The sequence below is a fragment of the Acanthochromis polyacanthus genome, chromosome 3 (genome assembly GCF_021347895.1).
Source record: "Acanthochromis polyacanthus isolate Apoly-LR-REF ecotype Palm Island chromosome 3, KAUST_Apoly_ChrSc, whole genome shotgun sequence".
Classification (NCBI taxonomy): Eukaryota; Metazoa; Chordata; class Actinopteri; family Pomacentridae; genus Acanthochromis; species Acanthochromis polyacanthus.
In genome coordinates this window covers 24940391-24963364 of record NC_067115.1, presented here as the reverse complement: position 1 = coordinate 24963364, position 22974 = coordinate 24940391, and the positions used below count along the sequence as shown (strand labels likewise).

Sequence of the window (22974 nt, the reverse complement as noted above, 5' to 3'; positions counted from 1 at the left end):
AACCCAGTAATCTAAAAGTGCTCTGTTAGAGTAATATGATGCAATAAAGTCTTTAAAATACAAATTTGCTCACTGAGGACTTCGGATTTCAAATTCTATAGAATTCATATCTTTTCTTACTAGCTCCTGTTGGTACTTTGGCTCAGAATTTAGGATCATCCATTCCATTCTCTATACACCGCTTTATCCTCACTAGGGTCACGGGGGGTGCTGGAGCCTATCTCAGCTGACTCGGGCGAAGGCAGGGGACACCCTGGACAGGTCGCCAGTCTGTCGCAGGGCAATTTAGGATCAAGTGGAGGTTTTTCAGAGAGTTATTGGGACAGTAGAGTGAGTGACCATTTCTATGGGGCTGTTACTGCGAACAATGATGATTTTCTTTACTCACCTGTGGATCCAAAATTCTAAGAAATGTGTCTGGGATGGATGTTCGATCACTCCGCTGAAACCCGACAGCAGTTTACTTCATACTTATTCATTATATTAAATGTTCAGACTCCATTTGCATTAGATTATGTTTCAGCAGTCGCTCTATCAGCACTTTTTTAATGTCCTACAAAAAAATTAAAGAAAAATCTGAACCTTTAAAGAAAATGTGTTTATTTATTATATTTTCTCTTACAGATTAAGGGGTGCCATGACAGTAAGACTTTACAAAGGACAGCAAAATATTCCAATTAACAGTCGTTCAAAAACAAAGAAACACCGAAAAAAGCATTAACAACATTTCACATTCCTGAAACATCACAGTGAAATGAGACAAAGTTGCAAAGATGTTATTCTATCACACTGATTATTTACAGAAATAGTGAAATAAAGCAAACAATTTGTCAGTTAAGGGGAGAAACATCAAGCAATATCCGGTTTTACTTTCATAGAACACAAGTAGACACACATGCATCTGTTCAAATCCTATTTTTTTCCTTCTTAGCCATAAAATTAGGTTTTTTTCTCTTTGCTTGTTCTAAAACCCACTGGCAACAATATACTTTCAACATGTTTCATTCCAGCACAGTGACTTTACAGCTCCAAAGTTGAGTACACATAACGCATATTTTTCACAGAAAAAAACGGTGATAGCTACGACAAAATTGCACAAAATTGCTGTTTAATTAAGTCACGCTCTTGCATCTGACGTGCTATGATAACACACTCATTGTATGTATGAATTGGATCAAAATGGTGTCTACACATTGCAAATTTTGTGGCAACAATGACTCTGGGTAAGGAAATGTATCTAGCACATATTTTTATGTGTATTAATTGCAGGCCTACGCAGTTTGCTTACCCTCAACGTCAGGGTAATGTAACCATGAGTAAGGTCTTTAAATGGATGAAGAAAAAAATTGAAGAGCATTAGTCATACCATTTCTAAAAGCAGAAATCCTTCATGTGTTCAGATTTGCCTCTTTTGTATTTTTATTCCGGTATTCTGTCTTTGAAAAGAAGCTATAGAGATAGTTCCTTTTCTGCAAACACTGTAGGAAATGTTGTGTTCCTGAGTTACACACAAAAATACAAACATAGAAAATAACATCAAATAAAAATATCAACTGAAAGATGGATGTACATTATACCTACCAATCTGGCATCCACTGCACCACATTGGATGTTACTTTCTTGAGTATAACCAAAATTGCATAACTGTACACTATATATATGGAAAAGCACACAAGCTATCTGCATGTCACGGTGGGACCAAATAATTCTTGGTCACACTGATTTCCACTGATTGATGTCAGACTGTGCAGTGAATGTACGGTGAATCATAGCTCTCCCATCTAAATGAAAAAAGCAGATATGAGAGCTCTCGCATTTGATAAATACAGCAAAACAGCAAAGAAGTGAGTCACAACTACTTTTATGCCTTCATTATTTTGGCTTGTGTGTGCAAGAGAGACAGTCAGAATTTTCAAATTTCATTTTAAATTTTACCTGTGAAATTTTCACCAGTGTATTCCGTACAAATCCATGAGTTTTTATTGGTTGGTTTCTTAGATGCTGGTGGCAGTAGCAGCTCCATGATGAAAAATTTAGAGCAGTCTTTGGTCCCTTAAAGATAACTACCGGACATGTGTCGTAGTGTAGCTTAGATTGTCAGTTTAGGATTTTATCATCCTGTAACTGTCGGCTTTAATCTCAGAGAACCTAAACAGCACAGTGATACTATAAACTGAGATTAACGTAAAGGTGGGGGTTTCATGTTATTTTACTTTTTGTGCATATTCTATAAATACTGTAACTCAAAGTCAAACGATAAAGTAAAAAAGCTTGGGCAGCAGGGCGCGTTCAAAGTGGCCTCCAGATAAATACGAAATTATTTTATTCTCAGCAGGTCAACATAATAAGACCGCTGAGAATCGGTCCTTGTGTGCAGAAGGGCAAACTAGAGTTGTAAAGGAAAATCTTCTGTCAGTTGCTGATAAATCTTGTTGGGGGGTGGGTTGGGGGGAGAAGTGGGAGTTGTCACAGTTTGTCAAAGATTAATGGAAAATTATCTCTGCGGCTTCCAGTGGCGGCCCGTGACCAAAATTACCGAGGAAGCCAGTGTGAACAACAAATTAGATTCGGTGTTTTAACTGTTATTTTCATGTAAACAAATCAGCCTACTGTTACAGTACCTCTATTCTACCGACTTCTCATTCATTTCAGTGAAAAAAAAAGAGGTTAAGTGCTCCAGGGGTTGTTCAGGGAGCCGGTAGACTGGTCAAATAGGAGACATGGCCAGCAGAAAAGCCGGTTAAGCTTGGCACTTCCCGTTAGCCACTCGTTTCTGACATAGTTAGCTTCACAAAAAGAGCGAGCTTTTCCATTAGCTCTACACTTACTTACATTGAGCTTTGGAGTTGGCCTACCGTCCCTTTTGACTTGTAGTTGAACTTCAAAAGGAAGTTTTGTGAAGTAATTTTTTACAAGAAACTCAAGGTCCCTGTCACCATCCATTCTCTGGCTAGCTTGATGGCTATACTTGCTGTCTGGGCTTGCTGGCACCTGGCGGGACAGCTGCATTAGTGTGGGTATTGTTCATCACAGTTTGTGATTGGTTGGAAGCCAGATTTGATCTGGCCTCCCTTATGTTTTTTTTAATGATGCAACGACCATTAAGCGATGAGCCTTGCTTCAATCTGATTGGCTAATACGGGCTGTTTTTTTCTCTAAGGGAGGCAAGGCGAAGCTGGCCTCTGAACAGACCATAGACTGTATATATAGTGGACGTAGCATCTGGCTCCAGAATTGAAGCCAACCCGGAAGTGTCAAAAACTTGCAATATCATGCCGTCCGCTAGGGTTGGCTCCAGAAAGCTTTTGCTCCATAGACCCCAATTCATTTTTGGAAAAAATAAAATTTGATAGACTGATTTTCTACAACTCAGGATTTTTTTCCCGTTAGTTTTCATTGTCAAAATGAGAGATCAGGTGGCCGATCTTAAAATAAATCAATACTGAATTTTAAATAAATCGTTAAAGTTGGCGGAGACAGGGGGCGTGGCTATACTTGATAGACAGCAACAGAAGCTTCTGCAGTAAAATGTGGGCGGGATAAGAGTCCTCAGCCAATCCTGCCCCTAGTTGCTCTCCGGTCCCGTCTGTTTGATGATGCTTTTTACATCACTGGCTCCAAAAAATCCAAAACGGCGACCAGGAAGTAGCAAAATCCGGGCTTCATTTTATCGACGTTGAAACCAACAGGTGACATCACAGTTAGTTTACGCCTGGAACAGGCAGACAGCGCAGAGGGCATGAGAGACGTAGTGTAATGCCCAAAATGAGCTTGACAAAAGGGGCGCTGTTTTGCTCCTCACAAAGCAGAAATGCCTTATGTAGTGTTTTGACAACAAGGAATGACAAAAATATAAAACATAAAATACATAGTGGTGAAGATTATTTATATTTTTTCTTTCTTGCATATTTTTTGGGGAAGCCAGGCTTCCCTTGGCCTCCGTGATAAACCGCCACTGGCAGCTTCACTACCAGAAGAAAGAAAAGAAGCACTGTTACATCAGAACACCATCATCACATCAATGCTTGATGTTTCACAAGATGTTCTAGACAAAGGACACATCATGGAAATGAATCACATGAAAAGGGGGTTTGAAAAAGTCATCAAGTTACTTTTTTTCATTAATTTTACAATATTAGATAGACTGGTGACCTGTCCAGGTTGTCCCCTGTGTTCACAATAAGTCAGCTGGGATAGACTCCAGCCCTCCATGACGCTAATGAGGATTAAGCGGTGTATAGATAATGGATGGATGGATGTTTTACAAATGGATAATTGTCTCAAGTTTTTATTTTTGAATGATTATGTCTTGGTTAGTTTCATTTTGTCCAAAAATAAACAATGACTCAATATTCTAATCTAAAATTTCTGTGTTTTATGCTTGTTGTTGGACTGCACCATTAAGCACCTACAAATTATTATTGTTCTTTTTAATTTTCTAAAATCAAAACTCATAGTCTAAAGCAACAACCTGAATATGAACAAACAACATTAAACCGACAGTTATCCAGTGGGTTCAAAAGTTTGAACCCATTTTTCCATTTTGACTCTTTTTGACGGGCTTTTAGTTGTTGATGCAAACTAAACAAAGCAAAGCATTTAACAGTCCTACATTGCACTGCACCCACACCGGGTCATAATGTCAGTGTTGCAGCTGTAAACAGGATGTTTCCATTGCTAAAAATTAACTTTTAGGATTTTATTCAGAGAATTATAAAAGCCTTTCAGAAGCACTCAGAAAAAAGATAATTGAACCTGAACCACTGGATCAACTCCATTTGCTGAGGAACATCATCCAAGCTCCAAGGCAGATGCCGTATTTCCGTTTTCAAAGGCTGAGTGCCCAACAAAGAATGGCCCCAAGAAAGAATGGTTAAAAGGCGTACGGTCAGAGAAAATCCATATGTCACCATGGAGAAACTGTTCTGAGCTTTTCTCAATGAAAGTCATCAAAAAAGCTTGTCCTCTATTTCTGCTGGTTTTAAAATTCTGTGCTAGCTAGGTACAATATCCTGAAACAGATGTAAAATCCCAAGTACTCATGTTTGTCCTATCAGAACTGCAGCAGCCGTCTCCAGTCAGCTCACAGCCACCATGGGCTCCACTGAGAGGATGTCAGTCCTCCCTGTCAGGGCCTGCTGGGCAGTGAAGAGCACATGAGCATCTTTCAGGTTGTGGGACTGACTGGATGAAGAGTGACTCTGCTGCGAGGAGCCCTGACCCGGGTGTGACAAACCGTGGCTCGACCGCAGCGGCTCGTGGTCGTCCGGCCAGGCGGGTCTATGACAGGGAGCACAGGCAGCCGCAGGGCGATGCTCCAGCTCCATCCCGACCACCACCCTCCGTTTCCTCCTGCACCTGCCAAACAGCAGCCGCAGCTCCTGGCGGAAGGTGGGATTCAGGCAGCAGTAGATGAACGGGTTGTAGCAGGTGGAGCTCATCGCCAGCCAGTGAAAGCAGAAGTACAGGGCGTTGGAGGAGTGGATGGCCTGGCTGGACAGCAGCACCACGTAGCAGTTGAGGGGAAACCAGCAGACAGCAAACACCCCGACCACCAGCAGCAGCATGGCCAACGTCCGCTGGCGCTTCTTTCTGTGGGTGGCGTGCTGATCTGTGGTGATGTCACCGATGGCGTTGTGGCGCCACAGCCGACGGGCCACTGTGGTGTAGGAGGAAGTGATGATGAGGAGCGGCAGCACGTAAAGCAGGATGAAGGTCAGGAGGTCGATGTACTGCCAGTAGACATCCGACGGCTCTGGGAAGTCTGGGATACACAAGCTGCGCTCTTTCTCCTCACTGGTGAAGGAAAGTGAGGCGAGAAACATGATTTTTATGATCATTTTTAAGTTCTTGATTCACTGTTTTGACTACGAAATATCATAAAATAGTGAAATTATTATTGTGGCAAATAAGACATATTCAAATTATTTCTTTTACGTGGCTTAGTGGTTAGCACTATTGCTTTGCAGGAAGAAGATTCCTAGTGTCTTTCTGCATGGAGTTTGCATGTTCTCCCTGTGCAGGAGTGAGTTTTCTCCGGATACTCCGGCTTCCTCCCACAATCCAAAAATATGCTGAGGTTAATTGATTACTCTAAATTGTCTGTAGGTGTGAATGTGAGTGTGTTGGTCTGTCTGTATATGTAGCCCTGTCATAGACTGCTGCAAATTTTCTACAAGAAAGTTTTTCATAGAGTCATATGAAAATAAATGAAAAGACAACTTTGCAATACAGTACACAACAAAAAAAACAGTAAGAGAGCGCAGTACTCCGCCAAGGCTGCTCATTCGTTGTGACATTTCTGACAGCTTAAATCTTCAAATAATTTGTGGCAGAAATCACGACAACATAGAATGTGGCCATTTTTTATTGATGTAGACACAACCAAAATGACTTTGCACTGAGCACAGGCGTGTGTTATGCATGTGTTCGTTACGTATGGATAACAAATCACATGGCATATATGTAGCTGGCGGCAGGAATTGATGGGACTCAAAAACACTCCCACAATTTAATCAATTGCTCCTCGTATCATTTTCAGTGGATAAGTCCCCATAAGTCCACAACAGTCGACTCGCATTTTTGAGTAATGTTGCTAATAGACAGACAGATAGACAAATAAACGATCGTCATTTAACTCCGCCGTTCCTTGGCGGAGTTATATTATGAGTAGTAAGTGGTGAAGAGTCTTGAGTAACTCTGAATCATGAAGTATGCAATGAGATATAACGAGGAGACTTGGAGATCCTGTATTGATAGATCATTAGCTAATGATTACTTGAAAGATATCCTTAAATCGGAATTTTGACATCATTCTTTGCAACAGTTTTATATTAACTGTGAACCCGCCGCTGAAACCAGGAACCAGCCAGGTGTTACAGGGATTACAGGGATACACTGATGTCACAGTAAAGCCCTTTTCAGACAGGGACTGCTTTGCATTTTTCTGATGGCATCTGAATATGCTTATGAATATTAATATGAATATGAATATGTTTAAAGTAACACTCTGGACACTTTTTTTGTTAAAGTCATCACAACAATCTAACTGACTCAGGAAGTCTGAACCGCATACAGTCGCATTTACAGGCACACACTAGCAGCAGTACTCAAGTTATGTGAAGTGATTTGGTGAAGGCTTTTTCTACACTTTAGTGCCAATAGTGGTCCAATCACATCCCAGAGAGCAAGGTTGTGCTCATTTTGCTTTACAATTTCACATCTATTGCAAACTGAAATGTCCATAAAAAGTAAAGCATTTCAGGTCACATGACTCGGTATCCATACATAATGTACACACGCATAATGCACGCTTGTGCTCAGCGCAAGGTCATTTTGTTTGTTGTCGTGATTTCTGATCATCAATAACTAACAAACTAATGCTGCATTTCTGACAATGCCATACAGGGGAATGAACAGCCTTGGTGGAGTACTTTGCTCTCTGAGTGCTTTTCTAATTAAATGTGACCTCTCCTTAGTGACATGTATGATGATGTATTCTTTTACCTGTATGTAAACGTCAGGAGTTTTTGGTAGATTGCATGTGGGAGGGAGAAACAGCTGGCCATTATCCAGATAACAGTGACCCAAACTCCACCTTGCACTGGAGACATGCGAGGTCTCAAAGGGTACAAAATCACCTGAGGAAAAAAAGCAACACAGCATTTAGCTCAAACACAAACACGCACACAAAGACAAATCAATATCAACCGTCTGTGTCTCACACGGAATAACAGTCCGCAGACCAATTTGTACTGTAGAGACAAAGGTTAGAACATGTTATTTAGTGAAAGTTCTTTTCAATTACAGCTGCAACTAGTAGAAAACAGTGTTCTGCTTCATACTGCTGTATATCTAAAAAAAAAAAAAATCTGTCCACTGTTAGAAGCCACCTGTATTCTCGGGCATAAAATTTATATTTTCACGTGTTTGTTTCCTACGAACATGAGTGTTACTTAGCGATGACCAGTCAACTGTGCTGACTCATCAGGCAGGCATGCAAAAACATTCCTCTGAGTGCAGTGAGGTGCAAAGATTCAGCTTTGTTGTTGTACTTGATTCACAATCGAAAGCTTCAAAATAAATGTTTTTAATGCATTTTGCTTCTTTAAAATTCTCTTTATCATCTCGTGTTGCAGGGTTGTTTTTTTTTGGAAATTGCATTTAGTTGTGGTTTCAGCACCTCAAAGATTTCACATTTGAACAGATTTTCTTATCCATCTTTCAAAATTCCTTCATATTTTTCCAGCTTTCCAACTTCCATAGGGTGAAGACTGTGTATAAATTGAGTATGTGAACAGATACAGCATAGAACTAGTTTCCAAGGGCTTTGGAGGAGCATGTTTATTTTATTACCACACTGCATTACAATGCCATGCTTTCATGTAATGTTGGTTCAGGTTATATGACTTTTGATTTTTTTGTATACTTAGTACAACAACAATGTTCAAAATTGTGTAAGTTAATCATGTCCTGCTTTGTTGCTGTATATTAGCAAGTAGTGGAAAAAGAAAAAAAGCACCATCTAACAACAGCACACAGGCTCAATAAAGGTTTTTCAATATGTTTTGTATTTTCTACATTAAAGAACAAAACTGACACCATCAAAACTCTTCAATAACACCATTAGGTTTATGTAACAAGGTTTTTTGAAAGTGTAAAAAAAGGCAACATGTTTAAAATATTGGTTCCTTCAGTGATGCCACCTTTTGTGTTGCACACTGTTCCTCCTCAAACACCTTCATGAGATCTTGCGTCACCTGAAAATGACTGAAAAACCTTCCACATACACTGAGGCACTTTTGGATGAGCGTTCTCCAGTCTGTGGTTCAATAAAACTATCTCAGCTGGGTGAGTGTGAAGGTCAGATCATCTGACACAGCATCACTCTGCTTCTTGGTCAAGCAACTATTTAATAACCTGGAGGTGTGTTTTGGATCATTGTCCTGTTGGATAACTTATGATGATCCTGCTAAAGATAAACAAGATGGGATCAGCAAAGTCATCATGTTGTGACTCAGTCTGCCAGCCAAAGGCCAGTGATGGTCAGGCAGCTTCGTCCAACATGTAGTCAAAAAGCAATTCTCGATCAAAAGGTGAAGTTTTGAAAATGTTTTCAAGAGAGAGTCTTCAAGCAGTCTTCAGAGTTTGATGCAAATAATGTTTATTCAATACAGAGGCTGTAAGAACAAACATGAGCATAATCTCGAGTTTTTAACTGACTACTTGAGTTACATCGTCTTATATACCGATGCAAACTTCTAAATACTCTTCTTCCGTTCTGGAAAGCCACAATCTATCATCTGTATGATGCAATCGTATCAAAAGTTTAACCACCTCCTCTTTTTACTAAGTCAAAGAGGCAGAGCCACAGTGGAGTTATGTGATGATCAGCATTGGTTTATCTGTGTGTCCGTCTGTTAGCAACCTTACTCGAAAATGGATGAACAGATTTGGATGAAATTTTCAGGGAAGGTCAGAAATAACACAAAGACAAAGTGATCAGATTTTGGCAGTGATGCTGCTTATAGTCTGGATCCATGGATTTATTAAAGATTTCTGTATCATTGCGAGATAGCGGCATGGGATCACAGTAACTATGACAACAACCAAACACTGTCAGCTGCCTGCTGACGATCATGTTTGTGATCCTACTACAAATCCACCGTTGCGCCCTTATCCTTTGGAAATGATACAAGAAGCAGTTGATTAAATTGTGGGGATGTTTCTGAGTCCCATCAATTCCTGCTGCCCGCTACATATTTAGGTCATCCAATTCGGTATCCGTACATAATGTACACATGCAAAACACACGCCTGTGATCAGTGCAAGGTCATTTTGTTTGTGGATACATCTGTATTAAATGGCCACATTCTATGTTGATGTGCTTTCTGCCACAAATTTTTTCAAGATTTCATCCGTCGGAAATGATACGACTGAGCAGCCTTGGCGGAGTACTGCACTCTCTGAGTGCTTTTAGGTTAGCATTATTTCTGCTTGGCTCAGCATGATCTTGGTTTCAATTCACGAGGGCAGACAAAGGGAGCACTTCCAGTCCTATCGCCTTATACAGGCTCCATGGGCTTCTGTTCGGTTGCCATTTTCCACAGGATTATTTAAGATAAGATAAGATAAGATAGACTTTATTAATCTCACAAAGGAGAAATTTAACGTTACAGGGCTCTTAGAAACAAAAAACAGAGGAGTGCAAAAAGTCACAAAAGTGCAAGAACAAGACAATAAATATTGCACATAATAACAACTACACAGTAGTGTTATATAGTGTATTTAGTGTATACATGAATTCAGTTGACACATTAGGTTTTCCACTCTTACCATTCTTTATACTAAAATCAGATTGAAACATTCTATTTTCCTAGTTTTACAATTTACTGAATCTCAAAATGCCACAACAATCATCACCGTCACACCGCCTCCTGCTGCTTTTTTCTTCATGATGTAAACCACACGTATAGATCTGATCACCTTCTCTGCCTCTCACAAACAAACTATGTCTGGAAACACGCAATAAAGCACAAAATTCATATCGTCTTTGATCCATTCTTTTTGTTTCTTGACCTGAGCACTTCTCTTATTATTATTTGTCTCCTTCAGAAGTGGTTTCTTTGCAGCATTTCCACCACGACGGTCTGAATATCTCAGTTTCTTTCAAAAGGTTGATGTTGAGATGCGTCTGCTACTTGAAGTCTGGGAAGCTTTGATGTCGACACTCATCTGATAATTGCTAATTACAGAGGCTTGTAACTCTAAAGAACTTATCCTTGGCAGCAGAGGTAAGTGAGGCACATTTCACAGGAGCCAGCTTCTTTCATTACCTGAAAAAGCTTTTTTTTCCCCCGTTTCTGAATTGTCTGACTTTAACCTCTTAAGAACTCTGCAAGAATATGTGTGAACACAGTAGCTGAATATCGCTATTTGTTGTGTTGTAACAACACCTCAGCACAACGCTTGTTATTGTCTGAAGAAACAACAAAAAAAGCAAGAAACCAGGAGGCTGGTTCAGATACTCTCAGTGTGCAAAGCTGTCATCAAAACAGTGGCTACTTTGAAGAACCTCAAATGGTCAAATATTTTGCTTTCTATTAGAGTTATTTTAAAGTTTTGATGTCTTGGATTTTACTCTACAATGTAGAAAAATCATTTAAAACACACACACACAAAAAAAGAAACCCTCCATGAGTAGGTGTGTTAAGAATTTTTACTGCTTTATGCCTAACTGTTAACCCAAGACCTGTTATTAATGCGAAAGAAAAAGGCATATTAATAAGCAAAACAAACTTTGTGGCACTGAAAGAGAAAACACAACAGAGACTTCTAGAGTCTAAATATATGTAACTGTATTAAATAAAAATAAGACTGATCAGATTCTCCAAAGGTTATGGCTTATTTAATTAAGCTGAATATTATTGTTGTATTTGGAGTCTTTCTGGCAAGATGAAATATGCAGTCACAATTTAGAGAAAAGTAATTGCCACCAACATCATAGCATATGGGCTGCACAGTGCCGTGGTGGTTAGCACCGTCGCCCTGCAGGTAGAAGATCCCTGGTGAGCATCCCGGCTTTCCTGGGATCTTTCCTGTGCATGTGTGGGTTTTCTCCAGGTACTCCAGCTTCCTCCCACAGTTGAGGTTAATTGGTAACTGAATGTGAGTGTGATTGTTGTGTGTCTCTCTATGTAGCCCTGTGATAGATTGGTGATCTATCACCCAAAGTCAGCTGGGATAGACTCCAGCCTGTGACTCTAATGATTAAATAGTAAATGGTCTGTATTTATATAGCGCTTTACTATACCTGCAAGGTACCCAAAGCGCTTTACAAGATACGTCACATTCACCCATTCACACACACATTCACACACTGATGGCGGAAGCTGCGGTAACCACGACCCATCAGGAGCAATTAGGGGTTAGGTGTCTTGCTCAGAGACACCTCGACATGAGCACGACGGGCCGAGGATTGACCTGGCAACCCTCCGGTTGCAAGACGGCCACTCTACCCACTGAGCCATGCCGTGGTGTACAGACGATGGATCACAGGTTACATGAGTCATCAGAGCCGTTGTTAGCGGTATGAACAAAGGTTGTTGAGAGGCTGTGTTTGTACAACGCACAGAAGTGAAAAACTACCTGTTGCTTCAGTGAAATGTTTTGACAGACTTTCAATCAGTTTGAAATTCTGATTTTACAAAAAGACCATGAGTAACCAGGCAAATCTGAGTAAGACAGTATGTGATTCATGACTATTGTGCCTCACCAGCTGCTTTATCGTCAGTTAATTTCTCACATGGAGAATGACTGTGTCTCCATTATTGTCACCACATGAAATAGTTTTTCTTTTTCAGAAGCTTTTTGATCATGGTGCATTAGCGGCCTGTATGTAGACCTGCACTGACGGTGTTTTATGTCAAACCAGTGCTCTCATCTTTTCTGTGATTATCACCTCTATACTGTGCATTTGCATACCAAAGTGGGTGACTATGCCTTCATTGTACTTTAATGATATCACACTATACTAATTTAAATTCTGTAAAGTTTAATAACCAAGCTGGAGCACTTTGGTTCCACAACAAATTGGCAGAGTTTTTCATAAACAAATCCAAATTCCCATTATGTAACAGTGTACATCACAAGTTCATCTAAAATGATTCTGCATGACTTACCATCAATATTTTTTTGCATCTAAGCTGTTTAAGACTGTGATATATGATATCATGTTGGCGCAGAGTAAGTAGTGTTATCTCATAATGAATTACTTCAGCTACAAAAAAATTTTGCAGGGCTTTTTGATAATGTGGTCGGTCCTTTGAATGTACTGCAGAATTTGAATAAGGCAGTAATGAATATAAGATTGTAACTGATGATGGGGTTTGGGGAAGTAGTTTGCACATTAAGTCAGTCATATACTGTGAACCCTCGTTTATCGCGGGGGTTACGTTCCAAAAAGAACCCGTGATAGAAGAAATCCGTGAAGTAGTCAGCTTTATTTTTTACAGTTATTATACAATACTGCACTTGGGGGAGCGCTGCAGCTGCAGCCAGGTGGACGCCGTGGCGGTACTCTTGCCTCAGAGAGCGGGCCGGCTGAATCAATTGGAGCAGTCGGGGGTGGGGAAGGCTCGCGCCGGCGCTCTTCTCCTTCGGAGCGTGGCTGCGGTGGCCAGAGACGGCGGGGGAAAAGAATAAAAGGCTGCTCCGTCGGCTCCGTCTTTCAGGGTGTCTCACTACATGGAGACCAAGGAGAGAAATGATCCAGCGCTCCACAGCAGGCAGCGCTGGCCTGTATGGCAGAGGAGACGAGGCGCAGAGACTGTTCACGTTGGTCAGTCCCTTAGCCAATCAGGATGCAGAACACAATGAACTGTTTAAAAAAAAGCATAAAAAAACTGCACTAAAAAAATCCGTGAAACAGCGAAGCCGTGAAAGGTGAACCGCGTTATAGCGAGGGTTCACTACATTACATTTTAAGGAATTTTCAGGCTGCAACAAATAACCGTTTGGCAAAGCTGCTCAAGATCGCGAGCTCAAGCTCTAAAAAAGTTGTGTCATCTGCATATTTGCCCATATTAACAGAGCTGAATGTGAGTTGGTTGGTTTATCCACATAAAAGTGAAAGAGAAACTGCTTTGTTCACCTTAACTGACTGTTCCCAAGAGGTCGCAGATGACATTTAAGCTGAATTGTTGGGGATAAAAGCAAAGCTAAAGTCGACGAAGAAAATTTGATTTCAGTGTGCGATCAATGGCTGCTCCAGATCAGTGGAACTGTAATAGCACTGGTAGTCCATTGGCGGAGTGAGGAAGCTTTTAGGTAAGCCAAGATGACATCCTTGAATGGTTCAGTGGTCGTGCATTTCATTAAGGCTACAGAACTGACGACTGATTCGAGGAGACTGTGAGTTATAAAGCATATGCAGAAGTTGAATATACTGAGGAGTATAGAGGCCAGATCAGCAGCACAAGACTGAATCTACATTTCCTTTAAGACAGTTGTCTGAAGATGGTTAATGGATGAAAAATAGAAGATGGGACAAAATTAGATTGAGGGGACAGGGTGCTTGGGGTAGATGTACGGCTTGTTTGAAGTTGAGAGTTTTTCCACATGACTCTTGTGTCATTAGTTGTAATATATGAGAAGCAATTTGAGCACAGCAACGTTCACAACTAAAAGTCGCCTGACTACTCCAGTCACAGTCCATTTTTCTTACCTTTCCCTGTTAGAAAATGTAAGTTAAAATGATTTAGGATTAAACAAAGTAACTTGACGTTCCTGGAGTGGACTACATTGACATCCACAGATAAACCCACATCTCTGACATCAGGACATGTTTGAAAACACAGCCTTGGCAGGAGGACAAAGTCACAGTGTCGCATAAAATTTCTATTGTTTTTGAGTGTGCACACAGAAAAATAGACCAAACCTGAATGATACTCAAAGCAGAGGACACCTGCGCACTCAAATACTCTTAATACTGCTCAAAAGTAGTGGAGGAGTTGTGGTCGGAGTTGGAAAAAGCTTTAAGGACATCTCAGAAAATTGCTTTTGTGTGGTGACATTTTAAACTGCATCTTCTCTGTTAGTTAATTTCGCACTTTTCTCAGTATTGTTAAAGATTTCCCGGTGAGGCTGAGATGTTGTTTAGGTGTTGCTTTTTTTCCCCATCTTGTTCTTTTTTCTTTTCAACAAAAGCATTTATATAACTTATTGTTCTGGGGTTATAACAGACAAGGCAACACTTTTCTTTAAGTCCAGAGTGCTAACACAGTTGTAACAGCTAACGTTGCTGTAAAAGCCATTTGATAAAAATGGGCAAAAGGTGCACTGCTCACAGGGAAGCATACAGTTAAGTGGTTAAGAAAAGGTGCTAACATTGCAAGGATGAAGAAAAGCTGCCACAAAAGGAGATAGGTTGTGGAGAAGAAGACTGTAACCAACATTGATGGAGTAAAAAAAAATCCACTTTTAAAACATTTTCAAGACAGTGAACAATGGGATTAAGGTCTCAGTAACCTTGACAACTACCGAAATGGAGCTAAATATGCAGTTAAACCAATGTAGATAAGACGACCTCAGAGTAGAAACTCTTTTTTATGCCATTAAAACCTACACAGAAAAACAGCCTATAGATGGGCTCTGAGTTAAGAATACATTTTAAAACTCCAAAAAAATTCACTTTTCATGTATGTACTACTTTCCACAGTCCAAAGACGTACTTTAGCTCTACAGGTAAAAGCCATAAATCTGAGTTTAGCAGGACTGCAGCAGCAGTGAGTCAAATTGCAAACGTTTCACTGCAGGGTAGCTACATAGGGCTGCTCATGTGGATTTCTTATTTTCACTTTTCCTTTTGAAGCTTTACCTGTATGAATTTTACACCATTCTGATTCATGCAGGGAAACACAATTTTACACACAGCTGTGAAACAAGATTTTACTTATAACCTGCACAGTCAGCGTCCTCAGATATCTTGACTTGTGCTTTAGCTTCTATAACCACAGCTGCAGTCACAAGAGTAGAAGGAATGGTGCCCCACAGTTAAGATACAATAAGACAAAGATTATTATTAAGACTTTATTTTCTAGAAAGAAGGACACCTTGATTATGTATTTTAAAGATTTCTACTTGCCGTGCTTGCAAGGATGACTTCAAGCGCCACAGACATCAGATAAAATTAGTCTTTATCCTGTTTACGTCATTTATTGCAAAAGAGATCTCTGTGGATGAGACCAAATAACTAACTACATTTGTATGCATGACACATAGGTACAAGCTGTGTGTAAGTTGCAACTAATGGCTTTAGAATTTGCTAATTAATCAACAATTGATGCTTCGTTTGTTGGCAATGAAACCACATGAAGCAGGAAAACATTGTCAGGCCGACAGAAAACTCTCAGACAAGGTCAAATTTTTCATTCCACAGAAAAATTCACCTGCATCGGGTGATGTTTTCTTCCCTTTGTGCTGCTGTAAGACGGCTCATGTCATAAAGTTAAGATAATGTCATTCCTTCTCCAAGCAAGCAACAAGTTGGGACCAGAGCTACTGAGTTGACATATTACCGATCATGTTACGCCGATGCGAAATATCCTGCAGGTAGCATTTCTAAAAGGCTTTTAATCCCATGACTACTGCTTCTATTGTTACTATTCAACTGTGTGGATCATGGGAGATGTGGACGGACACCAACTGTGTTTGATCTGTTCATTTTGATGATTTTTTTCTTGTCTTAACATATGACATTACTCCCAAAAGAAGCAATATTCTTTTCCTTTTGTCTCTTTATTAGATGCTATCTTTGTCTTATGAGATGCACACAAAACACATCACATTTATCCGAATCCAAGTATCATCATGATAACAAAGCAATTTTTAATCTTCTCAGTGTGGCAGAGAAGCGAGGTATTTCTGTCACCAGAGCAGCAGGAGATTTCTGAGGTTTCTGTTCTGTTTGATGGCTTTACACAAGTAATTTTACTCACCCTCTTGCGGACTGAAGCAGCTGGGTCTGTATTATTTGGATTTCAAATTGGAAAACGTTTTTATAGAAACAAATTTAATCGACTGCACTGAAGAAAAACTTTATAGACTGATGATTCAAACTTAATTATAGCAAGTGCTCAGGCAAGCCGGGGCCCTATTTTTCCTTAATTTAACATTTTAGTCTGTACAGAAAGATTCCTAAATAACCTTTCAATATTGATTCAATAATTATCTAATGGGGTTTAAATTACCTCCGTGCTACTCAGTGTTGAGATTACCGTAATGTAATTTTCTATAAAAAATACACTACTGTTCAAAAGTCTGGGGTCACCCACACAATTTCATGTTTTCCATGAAAACTCACATATTTATTCATGTGCTAACATAACTGCACAAGGGTTTTCTAATCATCAATTAGCCTTTCAGCACCATTAGCTAACACAATGTAGCATTAGAACACAGGAATGATGGTTGCTGGAAATGTTCCTCTGTACCCCTATGGTGATATTACATTAAAAATCAGCTGTTTCCAGCTAGAATAGTCATTTACCACATTAACAATGTTTAGACTGTATTTCTGATTAATTTAATGTTTTTTTCATTGAAAAATTGCTTCTTTCAAAAATCAGGACATTTCTAAGTGTCCCCAAACTTTTGAGCGGTAGTATATATAAAAATACAGAAACTGCTTGAATTAGTAGTGTGGGTCTATACTCTTAACATGCACTGCATAAGTTTAAACTGACATGCATGTATCCATGCTCATCAAGACGATCAGTAACAAGCAGCAGTAAAGAACGGCACTAATGTCAGTACTTTTTCCATTTCAAAGGTCGGCAATTACCCTATTTAAATTACTTTCAAACTGAAATGAGCATCAGTGCTTCCTGTCCTGAGTTAAACAAACCTTTCGGCGGTCCAGAGCGATGGCAGTAAGTGTGAGAGTGGACACATGCAGGGAGCAGTACTGCACAAAGCGACTGATGTGACACATTGTCCTCCCAAACACCCAGGTGCTGTTCATGAAGCGGACCTATGAAAACACACACAGTGCAGATCATGTAAATGCATCACATGTCCAACTTCTGCTCATTGAAACATCAACATTAAACAAATCATGTCATAATGGCTGTTGTAGGTGCTTTAGTTTCAAATAATAATGGATTAGATTTATATAGCGCTTTTTCTGGGCACTCAAAGCGCTTCACAATGGATCCATTATTCATTCACTCACACATTCTCACTCTGGTGGTGGTAAGCTACATTTGTAGCCACAGCTGCCCCTCCGACCACCACCAACATTCACACGCATTCATACACCAGTGTGAGAGCAACACTGGAGGCAAGGCAGGTAAAGTGTCTTGCCAAGGACAGTTTCAGATGGGTCTCATGGGAAAAACATTCAAACTCTAATGTCTGAGTTTCAGTGAAAGCAACTATGAAAAACAAGCGAAAGCTGCAGGCAAAGTCAACTGGTTGTTCAACCCGAAACTAAAATCCCAGAGAACGCTAATGATACAGTTTGTGTGATTTTAATAGAATACAACATAATAGAATATCCTTTATTAGTCCTAAGGGGAAATTTGCAACGTCACAGCAGCAAAGTGACAGAAGAAAAAACACAACAAGACAAGGACTCCGAGAGCACAGTACTCCACCAAGGCTGTCCATTCCCCCATATGACAGTGTCAGAAATGCAGCATTTGTTTATTAATTATTGATGATCAGAAATCATGGCAACATAGAATGTTTCCATTTAATATAGATGTATCCACAGACAAAATGACCTTGCGCTGAGCACAGGCGTGTGTTATTCATGTGTATGTTATGTACAGATACCAAATCATGTGACCTAAATATGTAGCAGGCGGTGGGAATTGATGGGACTCAGAAACATCCCCACAATTTAATCAATTGTTCCATTCCCGACAGATAAGTCCCGATAAGTCCGCAGAGGGAGATTCATAGTAGGATCGCAGTCATGTGATCGTCAGCAGCCAATTAACGCAGTGTTCACTTGTTGTCATAGTTACAGTGATGCCGTGCCGCTATCTGGCAGCGATACAGAAATCTTTAACAAATCTGTGGACTATAAGCTGCATCCCTGCCAGAATCTAATCACTTTGTCCTTGTGTCATTTCTGACCTTCCCTGAAAATTTCACCCAAATCCATTCGTCGGTTTTTGGGTAATGTTGCTAACAGAGACACACAGACAAACCAACACCAATCGTCACATAACTCTGCTGCGATCCTTGGAAGAGTAATAAGAAAAACATAAAAACACAAGGATAAGAACATAAATGTAAGAAGGAAATATTTAATTGGGGGGGGGGGGGGGGGGGGGGGGCTCACAAGGCCCTTTTCTGTCCAATCATTTACTAGTTAAGTCCAGCCCACCCACATCGTGCGCTTTAAAACCGAGGCAGCGTTCATTCATTCAACCTGCTCCATGCTCACCACATCGCTGTATCACCAGCCTCTAAAGATCTACAAATCTGGTCTCCTCCCCAAACTCCTCCTTTTTAAAGGTTCAGTTTCGTAACTCTGACAATTTTACAAGAGGGTTGCAGCACTGCTCTGCATCTGCTCTGTTCAGTCGGTGGAATAGGACAAAGAGCCGGCTGGGAGCAGTGCACTTCTTTTCTTGCCATCTCAACAAGCTGCAAACCTGAACTGTTCATTCAGAGAAACACTTTCTATTCTGTAGAGGAATAAAGAATTAAGGGAATGGATGTTTGTCTTATTTTGTGGGACTGTAGAACACAGATTGTTCATAAGTGTACGTTAAAACCATAGAAATTGGATTTTGTATAATGAAGATCATTTAATTTGGTCTCCTTGTTCATTGAAATGTTGTGAATGCTTAGGGTCTGCCGGTGGTTTGTGATCTCGTGGACATGTCCGAGTCATGTTTGCTCATCACTCCAGCAGAGTCACACCAAACACAGACAGACAGATAGACAAATAGATACTTTACTAATCCTGAGGGAAATTCAAATGCATGTAATTCCAAAATAAATGGTTAAATCTGACCATGTGCTCTGTCTGAAATCAAAGGATGCCATTTGTTAGATCTCCTATTGACACAGTTTGCAGCTAACCTCTCTGCAAGTGCGTAACAGAATTATGGGTTCGGTGCTGCAGAGTCGCAGCTAGAAGACTGGTGACCTTAATGAGGATTAAGCGGTGTACAGATAATAAATGGATGGATGGATGGATGGATGGATGGATGGATGGATGGATGGATGGATGGATGGATGGATGGATGGATGGATGGATGGATGGATGGATGGATGGATGGATGGATTTTGTTTTTTTGTGTGCCACCTTAAGATTTCCATGACTGCCATACATTTCTGAAGGTGCCCTTGGTTTCAAGGAAAGTCATGATGCTGAGATAAATCAGTTAACTCACAACTACACACAATTCACACCTCTTTTGTTGTTTTAACTGTATTTTAGACGCTGAATCATGCATGGCAAAGAACACCTTACTGCTCAACCATTACTAAACTGAAGAACTGGTCATTGGAACTGAAGCTCAGAGAGACAAGATTAGTTCACAGCAAAAAGCTGAGTACCAAGATGGCTTTTTATTACCTAAGAAATATGACCAGACTGTGACCAGTCCTCTCTAAAACTAATACAGAGACACTGATACATGATTTTACTTCAAATTGACTACTGCAATGCTTTCACATCTGGTCTCCCTAAAAAGACTCCACATCCACTCAAGCTACTTCAAAACTCACATTACACCAACTTCACATTCTCTGCACTGGTTACCTGTCTCTTTTTTCATTGATTTTGAGATCCTTTCATTGGTTTATAAATTTCTGAAATGGTTTTCATATTTATCTGATTTGCTTTTATCTTATGAACCCTCTAGGACCTTCAGGTCTTCTGGTAGTGGCTTTTTAATTAAACCTATTGCCAGAACAAAAACATACGGCAGCATTTTGCTACTACAGCCGACATCTCAGATCAGCCTTCCAGAAGACCTGAGGGACATCAGAGAGTGCTGATGCTTTTAAAAGCAAAATCAATACACCTACCTTTTCAGTCCAGCTTTTGATTTGAGAGATTTTATTCATTTATCTCTTTAAACTATTTTTATGAAGTGATATCTCCATTTATGTAGTCTATTTCATGCAGTTTATGACTTCATTTTTAGCATTTCTTATTGTTTTTTCATATATTTATTTTCTATGTTTACCTCAATTTTATTAATAGATATTTCTTTTCATTTTAGTTATCTTGTTCATTATTTCTCATCTGGCATGTGTTATACAGGATAGCTCAATATCTCAAGTCCATTGATAACTGCGGGGGTGGGAGTTGTTTGCACAGTTTTATTACAGTTTTTATTTTTGTAAAGCGCTTTGTGTTGAAGCCTGTGAGGACACCAGTGGCAGCATTTCTTGGTTTTGACACTCCTAATCTTACACCACATGCAGGTATGCAGAAGAGAAGCCCTTCCCCATGCATGATGATTACATTTAGTTTTAGTATTATTTACAGTCTAATTTAACAGTTCCACAGTCAACCTGAAACCACAGGCTGGTTTGAACATTTTTGCTTCTTGAAAGTACAAAAAAGATGAGTTGCCTGATGAGCTGCAGAAGCCAAAGTAAACAGCATCCTGCCTGAGGGATCATCTCACCAGAGTGAAAGGTGTGTTGAGGACAGTGATGAAGATGTCAGCCACGGCCAGGTTCAGAATAAACAAGCGGGTGGAGGTCTGGGTTCTGTTGGTTTTGATCATCACATGGCACACCAGGGTGTTTCCGAACAGGGACACCACGATGATGAGGGAGTAGGCGGCCACCAGCAGCGCCTTCACGCCGCCCCACTGCGACTCCTCTCCGCTGCTCTTCCTGCTGGCCAGAGAGCGCCAGCCCTCCAGGGTCTCCTCATCAAAGTCCAGGAGGAAAAAGCCCGAGGTCCGGTTCCCCAACTGTCCCGAAACATTCAGTAAGCGCTCCGTGCGGGGAAACAGAGCCTCTGCCAGGAGAGAGGAGTCGTTGAGTCGCGCTGCTGTCCGGTCAGAGCTGCACAAACCGAGGAGCAAAGACAAGCAGATAGCCGCTGCAGACCTCATCTCCGCCGGATCCGAGGGAGCGAAAACACCCGCTGCTGCTCCACGTGTGTCACTGCTGCTGCTGAAGCAACAAGTTGTGATGCGACTGAGCTGTGCCTGCTTTTTAAAGCCTCAGTGTGTGTGTGTGTGTGTGTGTGTGTGTGTGTGTGTGTGTGTGTGTGTGTGTGTGTGTGTGTTCTTGTACTTGCTACATGGTGAGTACCATTTTCTGCATTTAACTATCAAAGTGAGGACATTTTTACAAAGTGAGGACATTTTGGCCGGTCCTCACTTTGAAACAGCCATGTTTGAGGGTGAAGACTTGTTTTTAGAGAACAGGTATGAATTGAGGTTTGGTTAGGGTTAGGGTAAGGATTAGGGTTAGGCAATCAGTTGTGATGGTTAAGGTTAGGGTAAGGCTCTAGGAAATGCATTACGCCTATGGATGTCCTCACTAAGATAGAAGTACAAACATGTGTGTGTGTGTGTGTGTGTGTGTGTGTGTACTTGTACTTGCTACATTGTGAGAACCATTTTCTGCATTTAACTATCAAAGTGAGGACATTTTTACAAAGTGAGGACATTTTGACCGGTCCTCACTTTGAAACAGCCATGTTTGAGGGTGAAGACTTGTTTTTAGAGAACAGGTATGAATTGAGGTTTGGTTAGGGTTAGGGTAAGGATTAAGTTTAGGCAATCAGTTGTGATGGTTAAGGTTAGGGTAAGGCTCTAGGAAATGCATTACGCCTATGGATGTCCTCACTAAGATAGAAGTACAAACATGTGTGTGTGTGTGTGTGTGTGTGTGTGTGTGTGTGTGTGTGTGTGTGTGTGTCGCGCGCGTGCATGCGTGTGTGTAAAAGAGAGAGACTCCAGATGAGGCAACATTTGAACAGGATATTAGGTTCGGAAATTCTAATTTTCACAAGACCAAAAGGCTAAATTTCTCTTTGCATTCTACAAATAATATTTATGCTCAAAGTACAAACCAAAAAATTCCAGTGCAACGGTTTGTCTATTTTTTTGGTAATTACATTAGGTAAAATCAATAAACTACATTGAATTGGGGGAATTAACATGTTCCTCTACAATCAGATTCATTCTTAATCACTAGCGTTAAGATAATAGAGCCAACCTAGAATCCTGAACTCAAGGTAAAGAAAAATGAAATTATGTCAACTTGAATTTAGTTTAAAATCAGCTGATGCAGAAGTTTAAATTGCACTATGATTTTAAGCAAGTGTTGGGAATACTGTGCCAAACCAGTGACTGTAGAGGTTATATCACAAAAACAGCCAAGGTTTGCAGGTGGAGCAGATCAGACAGGAAAGGGAGAGGGAGAGGGAGAGAGAGGATGGATAAAGAGAAAGGGAGAGGGAGACAGGCAGACGGAGGA

The 22974-nt window shown here is 40.4% G+C and overlaps 1 protein-coding gene across 1 annotated transcript; it reads right to left on the bottom strand.

Moving 5' to 3' along the window:
• Window positions 1-577: 577 nt before the first annotated feature.
• On the bottom strand, window positions 578-22580 carry gpr83 (G protein-coupled receptor 83). The gene is made up of 4 exons (XM_022206837.2): window positions 21162-22580; window positions 17405-17530; window positions 7507-7640; window positions 578-5796 (listed from the first exon to the last, which is right to left on the bottom strand). Exons 1-4 carry the CDS (start codon window positions 21597-21599, stop codon window positions 5079-5081), a joined length of 1416 nt encoding a protein of 471 aa, XP_022062529.1. The 5' UTR covers window positions 21600-22580; the 3' UTR covers window positions 578-5078.
• Window positions 22581-22974: the final 394 nt, after the last annotated feature.

Bases quoted from the DNA above. Each gene is read 5' to 3' on its own strand.
- gpr83 (XM_022206837.2), bottom strand. From the start codon at position 21,599: ATGAGGTCTGCAGCGGCTATCTGCTTGTCTTTGCTCCTCGGTTTGTGC. The intron at 7,641-17,404 runs GTTTGTTTAACT...TTTTTTCCTCAG, and splicing joins TCGCTCTGGACCGCCGAAAG to GTGATTTTGTACCCTTTGAG. The intron at 5,797-7,506 runs GTAAAAGAATAC...TTCCTTCACCAG, and splicing joins CTCCTGACGTTTACATACAG to TGAGGAGAAAGAGCGCAGCT.